General features: G+C 40.8%; 1 protein-coding gene across 1 annotated transcript in view; it reads left to right on the top strand.

Moving 5' to 3' along the window:
- The window catches only part of LOC103370579 (ephrin type-B receptor 1-like), a 105105-nt gene extending 86207 nt beyond the window's left edge, over nt 1-18898 (top strand). Inside the window, exons 14-20 of the mRNA XM_008299684.1 lie at nt 163-410; nt 4917-4984; nt 5607-5754; nt 9031-9180; nt 16419-16615; nt 16739-16897; nt 18787-18898. Coding sequence (XP_008297906.1) covers nt 163-410; nt 4917-4984; nt 5607-5754; nt 9031-9180; nt 16419-16615; nt 16739-16897; nt 18787-18898 — 1082 coding nt within the window. The remainder of the gene's footprint in view (nt 1-162; nt 411-4916; nt 4985-5606; nt 5755-9030; nt 9181-16418; nt 16616-16738; nt 16898-18786) is intronic.
- The last annotated feature ends 7122 nt before the right edge of the window (nt 18899-26020 follow it).

Genomic DNA, 26020 nt, shown 5'->3' with positions numbered 1-26020 from the left:
TTAAGCGCTGTGAATAAAGAAGCATTAAAAACAACTATTTACAACAGTGCACTTGCTGTTTTCCCTGCTGAGTCACATTCTGAAGAGTCCTACGTGTGTCGTATTTTTTGCCTTAGACAGACTGCTTTAATTTTACCCACTTAGTGTTTTCTTCTTTCCCAGGTGAGTTTGGAGAAGTGTACAAAGGTCGCCTGAAACCTGTCGGGAAAAAGGAAATCCCTGTGGCCATCAAGACCCTGAAGGTGGGCTACTCTGAGAGGCAGAGGAGGGACTTTCTGTCTGAGGCGTCAATCATGGGCCAGTTTGACCAACCGAACATCATCAGACTGGAGGGCGTGGTCACCAAGAGCAGACCAACAATGATCATCACAGAGTTCATGGAAAATGGAGCGCTGGACTCATTTCTCAGGGTGAATAACACACACACTGCTGCAGGAGCGTTAGGGCATGAACGCAAATGGGACCAACAGGGTTTCCCCAAACAACAACAGATAGCTTTGAATTAAAGCTGACAGTCTTGATGTTGCATACCCATCTCAGAATTCATTCTTGCTTTGTTAAAATACTTTTCCTTGACGTGGGGAAAAGCAGGTTGAGGTGTACTTTCTTATTCTGGAGTTTTCTGCTGTATCGCGCGGTACTCATTAGTTTATTGTAACTCTCATTGCCTTCAGGACTTGACATCTATGTAAACATTGGAGTTCATTCAGTGACATGATAACTTGAAGACAAAATATTTTTCTGCACAGTGAAACAGTCACAAAAATCCAACCTAATCCGTGGGTTCTGCTTTGATCAGATTTTAGCAGGACTGATTCCAATCCATAGGCTCGATTTACTGCATGTCATTTCCTCTCTCTCTCTCTCCTCTCGCCCACTTTTCTTCTCACTCCTCATCTTTTTTCTTAAAGAAAGGCAAGAAAATGCTGAAAAAAGGATCTTGAAAAATGTACATGTTTCCTCAGTCTAAGTCTAAGGATGTAAAACGAAGCCATAAAACAACAAGAGTGGATTATTGCACCACTGTGTTCATATGTTTCAAAATCCAACCAAAACTTTAAAAAAAACAACTCTTCATTCAGATCAGCTCTTTTTACCCATTCACATCTCTTCACCTTCACACGACACACTGCTGCTCTAAAAAGATTCAATCCTTGCAGAAATAAGTGCAGCAGTACTTGAGTGTACATTTTAACCACCAATATTCATTCTTTCTCTTTGAATTTAGCCGATCATTATAACTGCTGTTGCCAAGCTGTATACTTGGAAGTTAATGTGAGCTAACGTTACCAGTGTGAACGATCCGTTTGTGTGTAGAAAAGTTTGCTACTTTGGTAAGTTGGGTAAAAGAATGAAGCCAAATTAGACACTGCTATTAATTGCCTCCGATGGTGAAAAAGCTGCAGTTTGCTTATGAGAGAAGAAAAAAGCAGTTGGCATGCCCACTATGCCTGCAAGGAATGGAAGCAGAGAACTACACACACACACACACACACACACACACACACACACACACAGCCTGCAATGTCGTTGCACATCTATGCTAATTGCAGGAAATAACGTTTTTATTAAAAACTGCCATTCTTTAAGTACTGATCCTAATAAAATAGGGAATCGAAACATTTTAATGGCAGGAAATTGTGTTACTTTTCTACTGATGTACACCATGCAACACTTGTACCCACAATACCTGTATGCACATTAATCTTGGGTGGAATGTGGCAGACAGGCCAAGTCATAATAAAATTAGTATCCTAACTAATAGCAGTTTATTGCAGGTGGGTGAAAATTATTAACTGTAAATGAGAAAAGTATAAATTGCATCCTCTAATCTGTGAGCATATTTTCAGCTTCATTTTTCATAAGGAACAAATAAGCATGCTAAACTCTCCAATTTTAGGGTCTTTTTGTCTTAAACAGCAATTGATGAAAGAAAGAGGGACAATTTAGAAAGGCGTAAGAGGAAGGGCAGAAAAGTACAGGAGGGGGTGGATTTAGTGAAATTGTCAACAATAACACACAAGTGTAATGTAGTGTTACCATATCATAGTGCTCACATATATTCCAGTGAGAAATAACAGTAATTCAGGTCTCTCATAGAAAATCATCCGTTCAGGTGGATGATTTATACTTGCCTGCGGATGCGGGTGATACCACGATGATCCATGCATTACTAATGTACATTTAAATTTAATAGCTGCTTACAGTGTGTCCACAAGTTTCCACGTTATGCACATTTTTTCATCTACCAAACCCTCAACGGTGCACCTCACTGCCACGTCCCAACCCAAAATGTGTGACACAGTACACACTGAAAACACGCTGACTGCACATATGCCTGGAAACAAAGGGTTCCTTGATTTGTACATGCTCTCCATCGATGGTGCTCAAACACAGATGGAAGTCCTAAATTCTCCAGAAATGCCATGTCTGCCCACCGTGCCTGACAAACCTCTGGTGTAAACACAGTGTTAAAGCTCAATCTGTAACTCCTGTAAAAAGTGCAAAGTCAGAAACATCCACGGGGGCCCTGTGTGCTTTTTTGTGTCCAACATGAGGGGCAAAGCAGCTGTTTGTGTTGCAGATTATATTGTAGAAGACAGAGCCACATCCACTGTCTGTGTTCAAAGTCTGCATCAGTCAGCAAAAGGGGGATGTGGAAACTATGAACTGGCCTTTAACTTTAGAAAATCACACACACTGTGGTTCAAGCACATAAATAGCCAAACTGTTGAAGAGAGCAGGACTGGGAGTTTTTGGAGAAAGAGACTCAAAGACAACCTTCTGCTCTTCCTCTTCTCCTCTCCTTTCCTTCCTGTGCTCTTTCCTCCTCATCCTGCCAGTCTGTCTGTCTGTCAGTCTGCCCGTCTCTTTGATCCTGCCCTCCTTTTGAGGCGCCTCTAAAAACAGAAAGAGAAACTCTTTGATGTTTGGTTCTCACAGCGTGACCTCTTTTGACTCAGAAATCATCCGTTGACTCATGCACGCACACACACACACTCACACACAGTCACAAACACAATGATCGATCTTGCTGGTGTTGCTGTCCTAGCGTGACCATCTTGCAGGCTCAAGACCCAGAGGATCAATGCAGCATGTGTGTGTTTGTTTGTACCTAGAAGAAGGTTTTTGCCTGTAGAGGATTAGGCTAGTGGAGCATCAAAGGTGCGGTTTGATGCGCAAAGTGAATTAAAAGACACACACACACACACACACACCTACGACTGCAACTGTATCAGCAGGGGATGTCAGTGATGTTTTCAGAGATAGAGACAGTCTGGCCCAAAGGTGAAAGGGTAAAACAGCAAAAAAAAGGCAAATATTCTAGGTTTCATCAAAAATGCCTCATAAAAACAACAAGCCTCCAGCAACTCAAAATACGAACTTTCTAAAGTCTCCGAGTGGTTCAAAGCTGCAGTGGGCAGAAAACACACACATCACCACCGTGTCTTGCTTTCTATGTGCACTTTGTTGCTCTTTATACGATCTCACCTGCTCGTGTTGTGATTGGTTTGGATCTTCCATCACGGGATAGATTTCTAAAGCCTTAACATGAAGAGAAGGTGCGGAAGGCCAGCTTTCTCTCAGACCACTTGAATTGCAGACTGCTGGAAGGTTAATATGGATTTTTTGTCCAATTATATAAAACAAAATCCCCTGTATCCACATGTCCACATCATAGACTGTAAATAAAGACAGAAAAATACTCTACAACATCACCCATAGGTCTCCAGAACAGCAGTATTAAAGCTCTCGATAGCTTGCCAGTGTCTAAGAAAGTAACTCCTGGCTAATCCAAAAATGATTGAAGAGGTGGAGATGAGGCGGACCATGCAAACATTTCTGGGCCTTGGTCTATTCTGTGATACCACCCACCTGTCTCCTAAGGCAGCCACACCCTTATTATGCATAACCATAAAACTTAAATGGGCAAGTCTTGTAAAAAATTCATCCCCTGTGCAGTTTTCATAAACAGGGAAATTACCTATAGAGACCAGACCTGTTTTCATACACTGCTGTAAACACGTTTATTTCTGCTGTAAAGTTGGGCTTTTTATCATGAGTCTATAAAGAGTGAGTCACTTTTGGAGCCAGCCTCAAGTGGCCATTCGAGGAACTGCAGTGTCTAACGTTCAACATTTTTTTGCACTGGAGGTTGCTTCTACATTCAAATTGGGCTAAAAGCCTGCTGTCATAGCCTGTTCCTGGAAGTTTCAGACAGTCTCATCTATTTTTTTTTTTTTTGATTGCTCTCGGCTGGACACCAAACCCAAATGGTTTTCTTAACCTTCAGGGATAGTTTCATTGAGAATAACACCTTCATCATATTGACACACCTGGAAACTACCCAGCGCAATCACAGTCTGACCTGGTGGCTACTGAGCAGATCCACTGGAGCAGTTGGGGTTAAACATCAGAGTGCCATTTATACGTGAGGGTCATGGGATGCTTTTTGACCTTCGCAGCCTGATTTTATCTTTCCAGTCACACACTCACTTCTCCAACCTTTAGGCCGAGTTTTATCTGTGTATGAAAAAATGACTTAAATTGTCGGATACAGCTCTCTAATTCTGACAACAAAAAGGTTTGATAGAAGGTATTTCAGATGCTGTTAGAAAAATCAACAAACACATTAACTCCTTACACCTTTCATAAGACTAATGCAATGTGGGTAAAGGAGCGAAATTGAAGAACTGAATCTTTATAATTGCAAAGCTGGCGTTAAAACATGACGACAACAACAGCATAAGTGATCAGAGTAAGTTTGTTTACCCAGTAGTGTCGTGCAAAATGTGGTATTTTATCATTTAATGCAAAGTACCGACACGTCTTCTCACCTTTTTCTAAATAAGTAAAGTGAAAACATCTGATAATAGAAAATAAATATAATCATGTCACCATTCTTGGTTTTGCAGCAAAACGATGGACAGTTCCCAGTGATCCAGCTGGTTGGTATGCTGAGGGGCATCGCATCTGGAATGAGGTAGAGACACACCAAACGCATCCACACATGCTTTCACCACAGAAGTCTTTTTAACATTTTTTCTTTTATATAAAGATGAAGAAGAAACTTTTTCAGATCTTTCAATGACTGTTATGAGAAGTTCAATTTCTTTGTGACAGTATCAGTTCTTTCACACAGAGATTTCATGTGGTGATATCCAATACTGTCTGGTCATGTGCATCAGCAGCTCGAGATATGCTGCCTCTATAGCCTGCAAACTCTCTTTCTCGCGCTCATACAAACACACAAGAACAAACACAACCTCTACGACATGCTGTATATTAATCCGAGGCATTTATTCAAGTTAACAGCACCACAACTTGTAGGCTTGGCAGATTGAAACAGTGCTCAAACGCACACACACACTCACACACACTGATCCTATCTGTTTTATTGCAGTCTGTGATAACACAAAAAACATGCACATATACACAAACATTAAATCCCATTCCTATTTTATCGAAGGTAGCTGGCAGCGATAACACACACATACACACAGCCACACACACACTCCCTAAATCCCATTACCTTTTTTATAGTAGCCAAGGTAGCTGGCAACAGATAACACATATTCACACAATAAATCCTGTTGATGTTACAGGTACCTGGCGGAGATGAGTTATGTTCACCGGGACCTGGCAGCTCGAAACATCTTGGTTAACAGTAACTTGGTGTGTAAGGTGTCTGACTTCGGCTTATCCCGGTATCTGGAGGAGGACACCTCTGATCCCACCTACACCAGCTCACTGGTAAGGACACACAAACATAAGCTCCAGGAGACAAACAAATCCGTCATTCACACTGCGGCCTAAAGATAGCAAAATATTTTTTGAAGTGGTAGTTTTAACAACCACGAGGCTTCACTGTTCCACTGACATTTATAAAAAGAACATTTTAAGTCTATAGGCATGCTGGTGTTTACCACGCATCATAAAAAATGAAATTCTTGGATGGATGAAGAATTCATGGCTGTACTAATCTTCAACTTTTTCACAAGTTTAAGATCAATCATAGAATGGAAGTAATGGTTATAAATCCTCATTTGTTCCCTGGGCAGTCCAAAGTTTGAGGGAATTCTGTTTCCTTTCCATTATCCACTCAGATTTGGGTTTTATAATGTGTCGTTGCCACTCTTTCTAATGCGTTTATCTGTCTTGCTGTTATACTGAAAACAGCCCATGTGGGACCTTAAAGTCCCTTCAGGTGTTTATTTAACTCCTGAAAAGTCATTCCTCTGTATTGAAGTTTTATGCATGCCTTAAAATGGCTTAGATGACATTCTGCACCGTTGTTTCCTCCAGAATGCCTCATTTCCACACAGCTTTGTTTGTTACCCGTCATTCCAAAAATATATGGATTATCCAATGTGGTGTTTAATGCAAGGAAAAGCATTTCTTTATGGTTGGATACAAACTGCATCACAGCCATGGAGGGAGGAAAGGCTCATTTTATCAGCTTTATTACACAATCTGACTGTCAACATAGTCGACCAGAAGAATAGGAAGGAGTTCTGCAAACACATCAGAGATCACTGAGGTTTCCATGATAATGAATTACCATCCAGTTGACTTGCAAATGTACATAGAGCTCTGGAACCAAGACAGAATGCACAGATCTATGAAGCACCCTGTCTTTCTCGACACACCACTGCCATCAGCTTACCAACAGCTCTGCTCAGACACTGTAAAACTACTCTGCCTGATACAATCGCAAGTTGTTTTAGCAATTTGTCCATAAAGGTTAGAACTAGAAACTGATTCTGAGGAATAATAAGGCCATGTAAAGTCCCACCCTGCTAGTTGAAGGGCGTGGTGCCACAGGTTTATTGTGCATGAAACTCTGATTCTCTGTTTGTTTTTTACTGCAGTTAGCATCTGAATCGTTAGCATCAGAATTTACTGCTTGTTTCACTTACGATATGTACATGAGCATGTCACCAAAGCAACAAATTTTGGTCTTCACTGGAGGGGGTTTAACAAAGACTGACTTTAGTTAAAGACTGAACTGTTTGGTCAGAGGGTTGTACCAGATAGAGACCAAACCTGTTTTCATACAATGCTGTCAGCATATTTATTTCTGCTGTAAAGTTGGACATTTTATCATATGAGTCTATAGAGAGTGACTCACTTTTGGAGCCAGCCTCAAGTGGCCATTCGAGGAACTGCAGTGTCACTTTTGCTTGAACTTTTGACATTTTTTTAGGACTGGAGGTTGCTTCTTGTACAACATTCGAATTGGGCAAAAAGCGTGCTGTCATAGCCTGCTCCTGGAAGTTTCAAACGGTCTCATCCTGTTTTTTGTCGGGTTGCTCTCAGCTGGACTCACAAAAACAATTACCCAAATGGTTTTCTTAACCTTCAGCGATAGTTTCGTCGAAACTCACACCTTCATCACATTGACACACCTGGAAACTGCCCAGCGCAAACACAGTCTGATAGGGTGGTTACATTTACTGCTTATTTCACTTACGATATGTACATGAACATGTCACCAAGGTAACAAATTCGGATTTTCACTGGAGGGAGTTTAACAAAGACGGACTTTAACTATTCAAGACTAAACTCAGGTTTGGTCAGAAGGTGATGCCAGAGATAATGCATGCATTGAACTTTGGGCTAAGTGCTAAAACTTCAAAATGTTCTCAGCTTGTGCTACTAGAAGCAACCTACTTATGCAGCATTGTCTCTGCAACTTCTCACTTGTTGCTGCATTTGTGTTCATGCTCCAAGATAGTAAGGTAACGAAAATTCTTTGCAGCCACATATGTTTATTTTTATTTTTTATTTTTTTTTTTACAGTTTATATGCAAAGTGCAGCGTTTCTTTTAATCCATTTCTCCTTTGACATCAGTGGTCTATCCTGCCTTTCCTGCTTTCCCACAATGCTTTTAGAGTTTATTCTGCCATGTGCCAATAGAAAATGAGCTGAGTGGTCCTTTTACTCACATCCTGTTTAATGGGTCTGAACCCTGAAACTGAAGAAAATGAAGTGATCGGTTTAGAGGAGGAGTAAGTGATTCTAAAGGAAGATTGTGGATATTTACCTTACCTTTCCCTTTTTCTCTCCTCCATCTTTCTGATTACCTGTCCTGTACACAAGCATGGATACAAGCCCTTTTATTTGTTTCACATTTACAGATCCAGGGACGTATACGAACACCAGATTTTTTACAGGGTAGAGCTGGCAGACTGTGATGTAGTATGAGCTTAATTGGACAAAAATTAGATTAGAATGGCTGAGTTTACCTTATATCCAGTCATAAATTTAAGTGACATTTTGAACTCATGATGGTGCCACATGGACATTTAGACAACCACATTAAGATTCATCCTGTTAGAAAAAAATATCAGTTCAAATTTGAATTGACATAAAATCCAGTTTTTGTGACGGTATTTCACTAAAATGTTGGACTACCTGATGGTGTAAAGTCACGTTGGGTGCCGAGCTAAAAGCTCATCTGTTTCCAGGGATTCTTTGACTATCTTAAATAATTGCTTGCTTTTTTTTTTTATCCATCAGTGAAACAAACATGTGGTAATACATACCCTCATCTTGGATTTCTGACAGCATTCAGAGGAAAGAAGCTTTTGTTTACTCACTACTTTGTCTTCATTAGAAGAGACAACAGCAGACAGATGTGGATTCATGTGTGTCGAGCAGGTGTTCTTTTTTTTCAACTCGCAAAAATAGGAGAAAAATCCAGACCTACAGTAGCCTGATCCCTTCAAGTTCATCATCTTTGTGACATGAATACACGTGTTCGTAATGTATAAAATCCACACGGTTGTCATGTCTGATAAATACGACGCTGTGATGACCATTAAATTAATATTCAGTCCTCACCTTTATGTTGATGTCACGCTGTGATATATGGGCTGCCTATGGCCTCTGTTTTGTACATTGTGATGAATATGCAAGTAGAACTAACAGGTATAAATCAAGAAATCCTTTTTTTCCTCTTCCCTCCCTTATTTCCATCCTTTATCTTTCCTTCTCTTCTGCACTTTTTTCCTTCTTTCTCTCAGGGAGGTAAAATCCCAGTGCGGTGGACGGCACCGGAGGCGATCGCCTACAGGAAATTCACGTCAGCTTCAGATGTCTGGAGTTATGGGATCGTCACCTGGGAGGTGATGTCATACGGAGAGAGACCTTACTGGGACATGAGCAACCAAGATGTAAGTCACCAGCTGCCTGTGTGTGTGTGAAAGAATCTGTGTCTTGTTTTGTTCCCACTGATGTCTGTGACTGTAAAAGATTGTCTTTCTGGTGTGTGGGTGTGTGTCTGCATGTGTGTGTGTGTTTGTTACAGGGGGTTGTGCTTGTTTGTTTCCTTTGCCGTCTCTCTCAGCAGGGTGTCTGCATGTCTAGGAAAACACACGGAAAATGAGGACATCAATTTAAGTGTCACATAAGTGTTTGTTCCCTGAACGTCAGACCAGAAGGTATTAGTGGGGGATTGTGTTTTCTAGCTGATATTTTTCTTCAGGGAGTGTTTTGTTGTTCTGACAACTTTATTCCAATTACCTCCACCGTATGATCAATTTGCGGCAGCGTTTCTATACCTGATTTTTTTTTCGTTTGTGCTCGTATCACATTGATGTTTTGATGCTTTGAGGGTTACGTTCATCCTGCTAGGTTTTTTTAGGCGACACAGTAATCAGCGAAACAAGTAATACACAATTCTCTGCTGTTTCTATATTTCAGTAAATCAAACCCTCATCCTGTATTTAGGCTGAGGATTCAATGTAACTGTTGAAACCCAAAGGGGATCAGGTACAGTACACGAAAAAGGAGGTTCCACAAGATTGGATTGCTGACATTTTTATTTTTAGGTTTCTATTCCGAGAAGAAACGTGATACACAGATTATAGTTACTTTTGGCACTAAAACCTACTTCAAAGCTCTAAGGCTCTAAATCCTGATTCTTGCTTTCTGAAACTATATATCTCACAGCTTTGACACAGCGGAGCCTGGGACTTTTCACAAGCCTCCAGTTTATCTTGAGTAAAAACTTTAAAATACAGTTTGTTGGTGTAGAAAACCTTCCAAAGCACCACTGGCCAGCTTCCGTTGAGTTTATTACCAAGAAAATATCTTTCTAAACTCTCTTTGATAATTGTTAGAGTCGCCTAGTCTCATTTTTCCCTGTAGAGGACATTTCTCAAGCCACAACTCCTCTCTAGCAATGTTTAGCCTGCTGTAGACCTTGTTGATTTCTCTCTGAGGTCAGCTATTTTGGTGTCAAGGACTTAATCAGCGGCCCAGTGGTAAGAGGAGCAAAACTACATCACTCCCTCGTTTTTGTCTACAGATTCCCTGTCTGTCATCTACATCACCTTAACCATCTCCTTCCCCTTATTTCACACTTTCCTCTCTGTCTCTTACCTCCTCCCTGCTGTCTCTCCTCCCCTCCTCCCCTTGCAACCTCACCCCCCCCCCCCAACAGTTGCTCCCAAGCAACAGAGGCAGCCTATGCAGCAGTAATGACAGAGTCAGTATGATGACAGAGACAGATTTATAATAGCACAGACTGTGTATAATGATGGGGAAAGTGTGTTACCAGTATAGCTAACGAGGGTCTGCGAGGGCATTAACTATGCATGAAGCTCACACCCTAAACTCACACGTACCACTGACACACACACACACACACACAACTAAACCGCACACATGCGAGCAGACATGTGTAAAGGCACACACACACACACACACACGCATGATTTCAAAGAACACGGAGCGGTGAAATTGTCAGCGGAGCCACTGCAGGTGCTGTGTTCGACATGAATTAATCATGAAAGAGACCTGTGATGTTTCACTACACTCGCTGCTATTTTGATTGACAGCGGTGCTTAGAGTGAATTTATGCGGCACAAAGCCTGAGAAGTGTGTCGGGGTCAATTAGAGTTCACTCAGCGAGCAGACAAATCCCCGGCGCTGCATTTACAGTAGTAGAAGCACCACATTACCTCAGCTTACCGCGAGGTAGGCTTACAAGAACACTGACACGGACTTGTAACTTTAAATTTACAGGAAGTTATGGAAAAAAAAATTACACCGGAGCAATATTTCATGGAATTTTATGTTTTGTTAAAGGAACAAGAGGCTAAGACCAGCACCAAAATTCAAAACACTGCTCAAATAGGTCAGGTTTGGACTCACCGGCAGAACAGGTGGAGTTAAAATGTGGTTTGCCAGGTCACTGATCAAAGCGAGGAGAGGCAGAGGAGTCCGAAGGGGGCAGAAGCTGGCAGGCAAAAATCCAGAAACAGGCAGAGGTCATAAACTGAGGCAGCCGGGATAACAAGAGAAAAGACTGGACCACTTTGGCTGGAATGAACGATAGAAAAGCTGGCAGTGCCGAGGCTTTAGTTCAGATAAATGAGGGAGGAAAATTGAGGGAATGAGGAGCAGGTGTTTGGATGAAGGTGGAGGTCAGGTGATGGAGAACGGTGGGAACACGCTGGGGACAACTGGGGGAATGACTGATGAATGAGACTGAGATGACAGTTGAGACAGTGACTGGTGGACGAAAATTTTTAAAAAGGGGGCGGAAAAATATAAAAATAATGAATGGTATTTATTCTAATTACCTCCACATGCACAGTGGATCTTCACTCCAGCAGTTTAACAAGTGGCATCAAAATTAGAGAATAGAAATATAGAGTCTCTGGAGATTCTGGGCTCTGGACAAAAAGTGTTGACGTCCTTGTAGGATGAACACTAAATATAAAGGAATGTTTTCTTTAAATTTTAAAGGTAAAAGATAATATTTTACACATCAGCCAAAATGTGGAAATACATCTCTTTATCCTGCCTAAGTTCAAATTCCACCAAGTGTTGCTTCTTAAGCTCACATGTTTTTTAAAAAAATTTAACCCTTTAACACTAAAAATTACAATATATGGGTCATGTGCAATGGTTTCCTGGAGTCACTACTAGCCATGTTTGTGTAAGAAAAAGTGAGTGATAATGTCAAGAAAAAATGTTGAAATCCACAATTTTGCAAAAACATTTCCACACTTGCTTGAGGTGGTCTTTGACCTTAAAAAAAATACATATATACACATTTAGTTCACATAATTGAAGCTGGAAGCACCTTTTTTCCCCAATAAGTTGTGATGCTGCAAACAATTAACTCACATGACTGATCAGCTGTTTCACATTTTTTGTTGTCTTGGCCTCTGGGCAGCATAAAACATGTCCAATATCAGCTGACGTGGAAGAATAATTACAACATGATTAAAAGAAAATGCCCTTCACTGTGACAAATCACTGCTACAACCTCCGGGCAACCTTCATGAAGCACTCGCCTCCCTGCATACGGATATGTTACAGCAAAACGAAGACGAAGTTTTTAGCCCAAATGAAGATGATTTTGATTCATTTAAAGAAATACAAACAAGTCTGGGCATTTTTTTTATCGTTTATGGCAAAACGACACCGAGGTGCAGTCAGACCGTTACACACAGTGTTGTGTCAGTGCTACAGAATGGTCTGCATCTCATTTAACTCATGTAGCTGCAGGCAAGAAAGCAAATGTTCTTTATTCACAAAAAAACTGAAACTACTCCTTTAAATATAAATGGATCATTTAAATAGTACTCATCATTCATCAACATGAGTCATTTTGCTTATTTTCCTACATTAGAAGAAAACATGAGGACATTTCCAAGGCTGCAGACCCTCTGACTCTTATCAAAGTCTTTCTAGCTTACATTAATGATGTTGTGACAAACAGCCCGTACTATTTCCTGTCTAAGCCATGACAAAATCTAAATTGCTTTTTTTTTTTTTTCTTGCTCTAAAGAGTGTGTTTCCATTAGTACAGTTAGGGATTTCTCATGTGTGATCAAGATAAAGTTTACGATTATTTATAATATTAATCTACTTGCATTTCGATTAGACCTCTGAAGAATATTGTGGAAGGCGGCAAGAAAGATGATAGTAATTGAATACTTGATGTGTGAAAAAAAAGTCTGCAAGAAAGATAATATCTGACGGCTGCTCGAATGCAGAACGTGTTAGACGCCACTTCTCGAGCCATCAGGGCACACCACAATGGGAGTTTGGAAAATTACAGCCGTCATAATTAGAGTTTGGGAGACATTTAAAAAATTATTTTTTGCGTTCCTGGCACAGGGGGCAGAATAATTTCAGGTAATGATCACTGAAGTTGAGATTTCCTTTCTTTGATTATTTTTTCAGGGTGGCACGGCAGCTAGTTACTGACAGTTGTGAGTTCTGTGATGCTCGTGGATAATTACGTTCTGCACTCAAAGGTATCGCTGCACATTTAGCACAGCCTCTGTGCAATACAAAATTCCTGCCTAAAAGTTTTCATTGAAAAACCTTGAAAGGTCTTTATCGTTCTCTATACCTGCACTGGCATAATGAAATCAAAAGCTCCTCTGTGTAAAACTACCTGCCTCAACATCAGAGGCTGCGGCAGCGTTACTGCTGCTTAGAGATGAATATCTGGATATACACTGTGACTGCACACTGTGTCAGGATAAAGTTTTCAAAAGGAAATTGGATATTCTTAACTAATGTGAGTTTTCATTTTTTTTAAATGTGATTTTAAATAAAGAACGAGGCAAGATTGTTCCATAAAAATACATCTGTCTTATCAGCTGGAATCACAAAGGAGCTGTAACAGACAAGACCCTTCTCTTCTAATCAAATATCGGTCTGCCTGCAGGAAGGGACAAATCAAACTTTAGAGCAAAATATAAGTATATAAGTGTCCCCTAAACAGCAGTGAGAGAGCTGGCCTCAGTATTGGATCTTTCAGCCCTTTGATATCCTGAACATCACAGACCAGCACCACGCTGTGTTCAATTTACTGATGTCATATCACAAGATTCAATTTCTTTCAAAATATTTTCTCCCTTCTTCCATTTACATATTGCATTTATGAAAAACTGGCTTGTTTAGGACACACAGAAATACTCAGGGTATTTCTCATATATGAAGTATACCACAGAAGTAAATGCACCCTGGTGCAATACTATTTATATGTCAAATAATTCAAAATTGCACATCTCTCAATAACTACATAATCTCTGTGTTGATATTTTATCCCGTAAACGATAGAGAACAAATTCTTGAGACAGACTTAATAGAAAATAAAGCCCAGATAGTAGATATTCAATGCAGCAAAATAGAGTACACCTGTGATTTGATCAGGATAATTGTTTGAACTGTAATGACTTAAAAATGCCAGAAAGTTCTTAGTTTTAGATGTATGGCCTGTTTCTATCTCCATGTCTGCATCTTGTCCCGACACAGATAAGAATTGCCAGAGGAATTCAAAAATTGCATTGTGAGACTTTACAAAGATTGAAAAAAGACATAAGAAGATCAATGACCAAGTAAAAAATAGTCGTTGCAGCAGTAATCAGAACAATAATTTAATTGCAAATCGCAATGACATCAAAGATATTCTATTCTGTTCTGTTCTGTTCTGTTCTATTCTATGCTACTCGCCAGAGCCACAATGACTTTCCTGTTCAATTGACACCACAGACAGTGTACACTACTTGCCTACCTCCTAAAACAGACAGACAAGTGCTTTAGATTGAGCCCAGGAGTACACGAGTCTCTGCGGCAGCTCACATCATGTGAAGGTCAGTAGATAATGTCAACATATGTGGACGACATCGTGGGAAAATATCCTTGCTTGCTATTCAGAACAAAACTCCAAGATGTGATTTTGCTTAAGAACATGAAAAAAAGCCTGACTGATAATGAGAGGATAATGAGACGGTGAATGTGTTGAGATCAGATGGAGGCCAACATGTTTGTTGTGAAGTTGGGCAGGAGTACCACAGTGAATGCATCATCCTGACAGTGAAGCACAGACGTGGACGTGTGATAATATGGGACAGCATGAGAGCAAAAGGTGTCACAAGAAAGTCTGTGGATATATCAAAACACTGGCAGACAAAGATGACTCCCAGTCTGCAGAAGCTTAGCAGAGAGGGAATATTCCAGCATGATAATGATCCAAAGTACACTGCCAAAACCACACAAGCATTTCTCAGGAAGAAAAAAGGGTTAGGGTTTGTTGACCTGGACAAGTATGTTGTCTGATTTGAATCCAATAGAATCCATTTGTGCTATTTTAAAAAGAAAGACAGAAACCCTCCAGCAGCTGAAAAATGTAGTCCAAAAAAATGACAAAACATCTCTCCGTGAATTTGGTATCTTCCTCAGCGAGAAAGAATAATATTGTCTTTAAAAAAGTATTGAAATAATAAAAGATTTGATTCTGTAATGACAGGTGTACAGACATTTGTCACATTCTATGCCTTTCATGCAGTCAGTTAAGCCCTCAAAACTTTAGATACCACTGTCATAAGATTCATCACTAGAGGTAAGTATTGAACACACTGTTGCCGGCTGTATCAAAAAAGCTGTCTTGACGATGTGGAGGGCAGACAAACCCCCATCTCTCAAAATTCAAAAGGTCTACTGTTTGTTGTTACTTCAACAAAAGTTAACCTCATTAATACCATTGAGGCAGTTCCATGATTTAGTTGCTGCTCTTACAGATTCTTATTGTTTTATTTAAGAAGAGATCTATGTATGAGGGCTGCAAGGTGGTGCAGTTGGTTAGCACCATTGCGTCGCAGCAAGAAGGTTCGTGTCCCGACGGGAGCACTGGAATCTTTCTGTGTGGAGTTTGCATGTTCTCCCCGTGCAGCGTGGGTTCTCTCCAGGTTCTACAGCTACATGTTGAAGTTAATTGGTGATTCTAAATTGTCCGTAGGTGTGAATGTGAGTGTGCTTGGTTGTTTGTCTCTAAGTGTAGCCCTGTGATAGACTGGTGACCTGTCCAGGGTGTCCCCTGCCTTCACCCTAAGTCAGCTGGGATAGACTCCAGCCCCCCACGACTCTAGTGAGGATTAAGCGGTGTATAGATAATGGATGGATGGATGGATCTATGTATGACCACATTTATTAAGGTAATAATAGAAAGGTTTTGGCAAAAGCGTCCTCATTGGGCGTAGTCCAAAGTCAAGGTGGGAGAGGGATGGGTGATTAAGACTTCCCTTAAGACCCATTGGACATCCAGGATTGTGAGGTTGTGATTGCCTGTATGGCAGTAGAGCAATAGTAGGTGCAAAAGGCAGAATGACAGAACTGTAATGGTATTTAAAGAACCGAGGCTGATTGGCTACATATTCATTGACAGAAGAACAAGGACAGATAATGAGGGAGCAGATCTGCCTTCTTGAACTTTTGCATTAGCTTCATTATAAGCATACTGATTATACAAGCTTTAATCAGTTAGACGGATATATACAACAAATCAGTGGTTCCACACTACGTATAATCACTTGTGGTTATTTGTTTCTGACTTTCTCATCCCCCCTCCCTTCCCCTGCTTCCCTCCTCTGCTGTGGCCCAGGTGATAAATGCCATAGAGCAGGATTTCAGGCTGCCAGCTCCCATGGACTGTCCAGTAGTGCTGCACCAACTCATGCTGGACTGCTGGCAGAAAGACAGGAATGCACGGCCAAAGTTCCCCGATATTGTCAGCATGTTGGATAAAATGATACGCAACCCTGCATCTCTCAAAGCCGGCACCAACAACCTGCCCCCTGGGTGAGCAGAGATACAAACTCATTTACATACACAAACACACTCTCCGTGTCTCATGCCTCTATTTCAGCAATACAGTTGTTTTTTTTTTCTAACTCCCTATTCCCCTGTATCTGCTCTCTGCAGTCCTTCCCATCACCCCTTGTTAGACCGTGGAGCTCCAGACCTGAGCAGGGTGAGTTCAGTGGAGGACTGGCTGGCTGCACTCAAGATGACCCAGTACAGAGACTCCTTCCTGGGCTCAGGCTTCACCTCTTTGCCGCTCGTCACACAAATCACAGCCGAGTAGGTTTACCCATTACACTGCCTCTATTTTTGTCTGTCTGCCTCTCTCTCTGCCTGCGTCTCACACTGCTTGCGCTGCCAAGTCGGCGTCTTGTTAGTTGGACGACTGGCAGGGCAGCTGGTTGGCTGACTGGAGGTTCATGTGAACACTTGTCTGTCGCTCCATATGGCTCACTTCCTTCCTATTTTCATCCATTCATCATGGCAACAAAAAAAAAAAACACTCGAAGGGTTGTTACAGAACATCCATGCATCACTGTCAAACAAACAGCAATCTGTCACTGTGAGAAACACTGCAAGTTTTAGCTTTGTTTACTTAGTAATAAATGTACTTTAGCTATTAGAATGGCGTGATGATTTTTTCACGTGCCTTAATGAGCTGGTAACAATAGCAGTAAAAAGAGAGAGGTTTGGGATATGTGCTTGAGTTCTGCTTGACAGCTGCTGGATCTGCCCTCCGTAATCTGAAGAGTTCACCAGAGGTTCCTGCTATTAGCTTTGCAGAAGGCAGGAGCATCAGACATGGAGCTGGTCCCCTGGACGCTGCACTTTGACTGCCCTCGGCTCCTTAAATAGTTAGAATGGGTCAAACGCAGGGGCTACATTTCACCGAAGGGATTAATTATGTTTTAACACAGTCGCAGTTTGAAGAAGGCAAAAAAGGTGTATAAAAACTTTTCATGCAGGAAATAAATGAACGCAGGAAAAAAATTGATGGAAAACCAATCTGAAGTCACTTTTCTTGCATCTTGATATTGTTTATTGTTTGTTCTCTTTCATTTTAAAATGTCTGCCCATTTAACATTGCAGCGTACGAGGTGTGTCAGAAAAGTTTCAGGACTGGTGTCACAAAAGATATATTTCAAATCCAAACCACAAACTGCAGGTTTTCCCCCTCAAAGTAATCCCCCTGGAGTCTTAACATACTTCCCCAGCCTTCTCTATCATGCTGCCATTCACTCCTGGAAGGATTCTTCCAGGATCCTCCGCAGCTCCGTCGTCACAGCCATCTTGATGTCATCCACGTCTTCAAAACGTGTCCCCTTGATGACCCCCTTGAGCTTGGGGAAGAGGAAAAAATCCCACGGAGTCAGGTGGGGTGAGTAGGGAGGTTGCTCCAGCACGGCGATGTTCTTCTCAGCCAGGAACTGTCGGATGCTCAGGACGTTGTGAACAGGCGCGTTGTCATGGTGAAGCAGCCACGACTTGTCCTGCAACAACTCTTGCTTCTTCTCACTGAACAAAGTAAACGCCACAGGATCTCTTTGTAGATGTGCTGGTTGATCATTTGAAGGGTAAAACTCGTAGTTTGTAGTTTGGGTTTGAAATACTTCAAACACTTTTGTGCTCCTGGAGCTTTTGTGACACACCTCGTATAAAGCAATGGATGTGACCTTACATGGACTGTGTGGGTATGTATTTTTTATGGTGCTTAAACGGAAATTGTGCATCAGTGATCTAAACTTGCTGATGTACACCGTATTTAATTGCATTTTGTCTTTTAAGTATAAAGACGTCTTAATTCTTACAGCAAATTCTTCTCAAGAGACAAAGTACCTTAAAATAAGAAATGAAAATACATTTTGAAAGCAGAGAGTTATGTGGAATATGTTGTTCCCTTTAGTTAAACACAGACTATTACCTTGTCATTATTTAGTCAAACCAGTCAAAAACAGAGCCGTGCTGTGCTAATTCAGCCCTGCCAACCTTCTCTGTTCCATTTAAAGCGCTGGTTATGATTAACATAGTAATGTTTTACTGGTGTAAACTCCTACACACAGCAGCCTCAATAACAACCATGTGGATATGAGATTTTTTTTTTTTGCTACGATGCCACAACCTGATATCTGTGTCTCTGTGTTATTTTTTTCTTTGTTTTTTTCCCACAGAGATCTGCAGAGGATTGGAGTGTCTCTTGCTGGACACCAGAAGAAAATCCTGACGAGCGTGCAGTCAATGAGGCACCAGGTCGATGACCAGTCCCCTACTGAGTCTGTGTAGCCGCACAGGGAAGCGATACAGTACGAAATATTCGACCCGTGTTCAGTCTGTGGACAAACAGGCTTTCATCTTACACTTCTCTTTTACTCTCATACACTTAAGGTTGCTGCTTTTGGAAATCTCTACTACTTTACATGTTTTTAAACAATCATCGTGGCCATTTATGTGTCTGCATGGCCAGGTTCTGGATACTGGACCGACTTCTCTCATGCCATTTTGCATCCAAACGTCTCCTGGAAGGAACTCAGTGTACAGGTGTGATGCGTCACACAGAGTGAAAACAAAAATAGCGACACTGTGGAAAATATAAAACTAGTGTCTGACCTTAAGGAGCTATAATCACGAATCCCCCCCTGTCCCACTCACAAATATCTGACTATGTCCATCACTAAAATCTACACATCCTTTTTACCTTGTTGACTGACTGAAAGAAGACCTGGTGTGTTTTTTTTATGTAAAGTTAAATCACACAAACACACTCCTGTGAAGAAGAAACAGGCTGAGCAGACGTTTATGTAAAAACTGGACCAAAAGCCTGACAAAAGGTCTTTAAAACTGTGTTCCTGGAAACGAGACCTGCAGTCCTTGTTATCTGCAGCGTGCTGTGCTGAGAAAGCTTCAGTGCTTCGGGGGAAAATTGCCACCATTTGAATCCAGACAGGAGTCAACAATTTCAAACGAGACTTTTCTGAATCTATCTTCATATTGAAGAGTGTGTACATATTAAGATATGGGATGTTTATTTCCTGTTTGCTCACTTGCTTTCACTTTTGCCAACAGTCAATGTCACTGGAGTATTTGTGACTTCTCAATGATTATCTCCCTCGACTGACTCATCACTGGAACAAACTTTGAAGTGCTGCTGACTGCAGACAAAAAAAAAAAAAAAGGAAAAATAGGTTTCACAGTTCTATTTTTTGTACTTTCCATGCGGCCATGAAAAGATAAACTCTTCCACGCAGACAGCTAGCAAGGCCTGGCCTACTTAAAGTACTTAATTCAGAGAGAACTCTTAATGGATGATGTTTTACAATCAGCACAAATGCCCTCTGAGTAAAGGCAATTACAGATCAGAAAATAGCAAGAGAATGAGATAAAGAAATATTAAACCACAGCAGTGTCTGGTCCAGGCGAGGAAGCAAAGCAACCACATGCTTTGAAGGTATAGAGGAAAAAATCGGCTTAACAGACTGCAGGTATTGAGTCATTATCAGCTATTGAGAAGCACCTGTTGTGAATGCAATGCATTGGCCAGATAATCTCTAAAGACAGAAAAGGTGTTGTCATCCAATGTTCTTATGATTTGGCTGCGAATTCTAAAGCTGACTGCCAGTCAAGCATTAATACAATGCATGAAGCAACCAGAAAGCTAATGCTCGTGTTCTGTCCACGCATGGAACAAATCTCATTTCTGTCTACGCTGTATGGCTGCCGTCCAGATGGCAATCGTCACTCTACAGCAGGCAGCCAGGCAGGGCCCTTTTGTACTCATTCATTTTTTTAATTCATTGGCTGCCGGACATGTCATTGTTGTCAGAGTCTGTTTTGACAGTCTCATTTCCCGATTGACATCTCTGATTAATATTGTTGTGTCAGCTTGCAGATGAAATGACATCAAGTGACCTATCCGTGTTCTCATCTGTGGACAGCAACCTTTTCAGTGCCGGGCGACACACATCTGCAGGATTGATTTCTGACGTGTCTAACAAGAAAAGATAGTAAATGCGTTGGGTCAAGAAGGAAATTGGCTGCTTGTTTATCATGTTTTAGTACTTAATGTGATGTTTGACTCACTAGTCTTCACAAAGTATGATATCTAGAAGGCCTGATCTCTGTCACACTGGTGGAGAAGCTCTGGGAGATCTCTTTTATCTCGGCGCTGAGCGGATTACCAGCTGTGAAACAACAGTGGGCTCACTCTGCCTTCAGCCCAGACCTCTGGTCATGCGTGTGCAACCCCATCCCAAGGATTACCAGTCAGTAGCTCTGATTGGATGTTATGATTTTATTTGTCATCCGCTGCGAGCCCGGCTCACAATGACAGAAGTGACAGTGTTTAGTTGTTTGCTTTCAACACATTTTACTGCTGCACGGCTGTGACGCGTCCCACAAAACGCTGTTTGTGTTTGCCTCGCACCACTGCTCGCCACTGCTGGGACGCCCCAAAGTCTTTTATTTGTGAACGTTGTGACATTGCGGCTGTTTTTAAACCTCCAAACATTTCAGTTTCCACTTTTTCCGTCAAAACTCTGCTCCGACGGCGCGGCCGCAATTGCATTTGTTGCCTGGCAACGGCAGCTTATTGAACATTTTATCAGGAAGTATTGAGATCAACTGGGAGCGTGTCAGTGGTTCACAGGCATAATTCGTTGTAAATAGATGCCTCTGGAAAAACAGTTTCAGCACTGGCTCGGGGGTTTAATAAAGAGTGAGACGACTAGTGTGCCTAAAAGCTCATATTGAATGCCACCTAAAAAAATGTCTTCAAGAAGAAATGAAAGCTATCAGCACAGACAGGCATCCTAATGCGTTATGTAACATCTGTAGCTAAGTGTGACGTGTCTATTCTTTGCTTCATGTTTTTTTTTTTTTTTGTCTTTCTATTTACCAAGTTAGATGTGAGCTTTCAGAGACATTTCACATGTTACCATGTCAGTGTTTGTGGAAAAAAAAACAATGAAGGCATCATTGATCTGCGACACGTCTTGTATTTATATTGTGACGTGTCTTGGTTTGAGCACTGTCACCACATAGAGGATATCTCAGGAACATGGTGGATGTGAGTTTTGTCTATATCACTGCATAAAATGAGATATTTTATCGGTAAATCATGCACTATATAAAGATTAATCCAAGATGAAGTGCTTTAAGAGTTCATAGAGAGAGCTGGTTTTGATGTTAGTTTTCTGAAGTACCTATTGAAAGTTAAATCCACCCTTAAGCTGTTGTCTAAAACAGAAGAGAGACGTGTATTTGCGTGTAAACAACACTGAAGTCAGAGTTAAAACAGTGTCTGATTAAATCTGCGCTGAATGTCTGGGCAAATATTCTAGTTCAGGGCGAAACTACGTTTTTAATCCTTTTTATTGAGAGAGGGGAGTTTGAACAGCAAGCTTTTTAAATGTTTCGCATTTTTCCTTTTTTTATTTTTTGATGAAAGGTTTCGTGTTGAAAAAAAAATCACAAAAGCCTCCAATGAAAGTTCATCCTTGACTTTCTTTTAAGACTTTTATATTTTACTATTTTATACACAGCAGTGCAGGGGGAAAAAATGCTAAAATATGATGTTAAATAAATGGAAATATCTCCCACTCATTGTCAACTTTGTATTAGTAGAGTTTTTATAGATAAAATGTTTCCCTCAGACAGTAGCTGTGTCCCAGTTCCAAACTACTGCCAGTGAGTTCACAGTGGAAAAGCGACAAAAAGATAATATACTGTAAAAGTCAGCATGAATGCACAAAGGAAATGAAGAGACAGCTGTAAATTCTTCTAACCAATCATGGACGGCGGTGAAGTGCTTTTGTGAACGCTGCAGAAAAACAATAGAACTACAATGGACTCTATTTTTATGTGTACATGTGAAGTTTAATTAGTGCTGAGGTTTGAAAGTCCCAGTTTGTTTGGGATGAATCGGTACATCAGTTCCTGTCAGTACGAAACAGTTAAAGGTGCCCTGTGGATGAATTTCCTTCCTCATGAAAAATTTGCACAACCATTTTTTCACATTTTAAAGCCAGCTTCGTGCACATGCATGTTTAATGGCAGCAGTTTTCATTAGTGTAGTTCCAGAAAAAAAAAAAAACGAATGAACAAATCTGTGGCTTGTACCAAGTCTACACTGGTACACACTGCCTCATCACACACAGACACTCAGCCTCTATATGTTACTGAGCTACCTGGCAGCTATACTGGATGAACAGAAATGTGCATATTACAAACTCATTTGAGTACTTTGGGGAAAAAAGTTGAGTTTGTTTGCAGCAGTGCAGATGGGGACATGTTTTCCTCTCTGTGCATGCTGTAGATGTATGTGTGACTTGGCTGGTTAGTGCTATGAATAGGTGGCGAGCCATTTTAACATTGAATGAGTTTGTCTAGTGAGAGATCAAAAACAGTCATCTTGACTAGTTGTATTTACGCTGTGACTAGTCAGAGTTTATCTAGAACATCAGTCACAACGCCAGTCACAGATATCTGTAATTCAGTCCTGACTAGTTAAAAAAATGGTTGTAAAAATCTCACGTCATTGTAGTTATTTGAAATTTACTAGACTTTGGGCCTCAGTCTGCTCTGACATGGTGGTAAACTGTTGCTATATCCAGTTACAGTTGCAGTGCCACAGTGTTTTTAAAAAGCACGTGACCTCTGACTCCCACATGCTGTAGCTTCTGACTTAACTACATCTGCAATGTCATTTTTCCCAGTCAAAACTCTTAATTGAAGACATCTTGGATTTGATTTTCAGTCTTTAGAGTCTGAATTTGACATTACGATTAGTTATGGATAAATTAAAACTTAATTTAAGATCTCTTTTTAAAAAAAAAAAAAAAAGGACAATGTCGATATCTCAAATCCAAATCAGGACTAATTGGAGTTAAACTGCAGATATCCATCCATCCATCCATTATCTATACACCGCTTAATCCTTACTGGGGTCACGGGGGAGCCTAAGGACAATTTAGGATCACCAATTAACCTCAACATGTTTTGGGAGTGTTTGAGGAAGCTGAAGAACCCGGAGAGAACTCACGCTGCATGGGGAGAACATGCAAACTCCACACAGAAAGATCCCGGGTGTCCTCACTGGGACACGAACTGGCGACCTTCTTGCTGCGAGGCAACGGTGCTAACCACTGAGCACCTTGCAGCCCAAACTGCAGATATCCAAAACAGGAAATGCAATTAGTCATAATACACTGTTGCCCATAAAGATGGACTAAAATATATTTTTTTTATCTCGTCTCATGAAATGATTTTGACACATTTATTGATAGCACATACATAGCATACATACAATACATATCACAGTACAAATTAAACCACAATTAAGTTTTCCAAACTATGTATTCAGGCTTAAACTAAATTGGGGTATTGAACAATAGGATTAAGGGTTTTCTATGGGTGTTTGCATATTTGAGGGGATTTAATGCATTAGAATGTCCAATTTTAGTCTTTTAAATGTCACTAATATTGAATATGGGCAGGACGTTCCACTCTTCAGTCAGATCCCAAAGTCAGAATTGGTTTCACCTGGTAACTGGGACTCAGTATGTGATCATTGCACCTGGTCAGAAGTGATTACTGGTGTGTATAAAAAGAAATGAAGAGAGGAACGTGTCTGAAAACAAAAATTATTCCAACTTTATGGGTGATGGTGTATATCTACATATATGTAGATATCTGTAATGAGAAACCACACACACTCAAATGGTAACAGTGACGGTATCATTTGTCCTGGTAACAGTGACCATGTGGCTATCTGAAATGGTCTGTCTGACTCAGAAGAACTGAATTATAGATATCAGTGATAGATTTCCAGTTTAGCTATTGTATGTCAACATGGCTCAGCACACGAATGCATTAGCTCAACTGCTGCTCATATCAGCTCTCAAACACGCTTGCAGCCTGGGACATGCCCTGTAAGTGATAAACTGCAGCCATTTTGCAGCCGACAGTACTTGAAAGCTGCAGGACTGGATTGGTTGTCAGACAGTAGTTGCTAGCCTTGTGGATACTGCATGCACAGTTTGGCGAGACTTGTTGCCCATGCCTAGGTGATAGACCACTTTTTAAAAACCTCCTCTGATGAAAATCAAGATTTTTAACTTGTGTACATGTAAATAACGTATTTTGCTGTAAGATAAACCATTAGCGAAATATGCAGCCAATGCCATTAATTAGCATTTTCACCTTTATACTGTTGCATGCTGTTGACAGTCTCAAAATACACTGATTCAGACTTCAAGGGTTTCATATGTAACAAACCTAAGGAACCAACTTCCAGAGTAGGATCGTTTTTCTGCTTCAGAATCAGTTTCAGTTCATGCTTGGCCGCAATATTGCGACTTGACATTGTGTAGCGCTGAGTCGTGTTACAGTGAGCTGGTGCGCTGAGCTGCAGCGAGTGGGGAGGGGTGTGTGGAAATAGAGTGGGAGACTTCATAGAGAAAAAACAACTCCTGCATATGTAACTTTGATACACAAAAATTAGTTTTTAGGGGTTAAATCAATGACCAGAGAGCAACTTTAATGCCTGTTTTTAATGCCTAGTACAGTAGTGTAATAATTACTTTGCATATTGACTGGCTCGAGTACAGAGATGCAATGTAACACTTGAACTTTCTGTTGTATTGCTGTGGTTTTTTTTCCACGCTACTGCCAGCTGGAATAATAATAAACCACTGGCATCAATGTAAATCCCATCACCCACATGCATTTGTATTTCTGTTTGCAAAAAAACCCAAAAAACAGGAAACCTCTCATGAAAATATAAATTCATCGTGCTGCTAGAGGTAAAAAAAGAAAAAAAAAAAAAGCTCCACAGGGTACCTTTTATGTGTTGATTCTTTCTGCATACCAAGTAGAAAAATGTGGATTTGGAACACAGCTATTGTTGTATGGTGAAGGTAAAGAGAAGCGCCACCCTTGAACATCCTTCAAGTTTTTCCTCGATTTGTGATACTTGTAATTATTTAGGAACATTATTTTTGAAATGACGTGTTGCATGACGCTTTCGTGTTGTGTGTGTATGTACGAACAGTAGCCGACCGGTTTGTTAACATGAGCGTGTATCTGTGCCCGCGGCCCATCTCATTTGTAAAAAACTCAATATTTTATGCAGCTGCAGTGCCTTCTGTTCTGCTGGGATTATTGTCAACGGAGACGATGATGATGACTCCCGGTTCAATTCTGAATGGCAGTACAAATGGCAGCTGCAGACAAAAGCCCTCACTCTGTGATTCTGAGGGACTGACACCAAAACCTAACATTTACTGCAGATGTTTCAGACTCCACTGGAGCTTGTGCTGGAAATATATCAACAGGATGTCACATTATATTTGGCCAGTTAGGAAGAGAAAGGCTGTAACAAAACAGGGCCGAGCATTGCAAGGTGAGTCT

Source organism: Stegastes partitus, unplaced genomic scaffold, assembly GCF_000690725.1.
Source record: "Stegastes partitus isolate 25-593 unplaced genomic scaffold, Stegastes_partitus-1.0.2 Scaffold31, whole genome shotgun sequence".
Lineage (NCBI taxonomy): Eukaryota > Metazoa > Chordata > Actinopteri > Pomacentridae > Stegastes > Stegastes partitus.
Note: the sequence above shows the minus strand (reverse complement) of the source record. Positions and strands in the feature narration are given on the sequence as shown.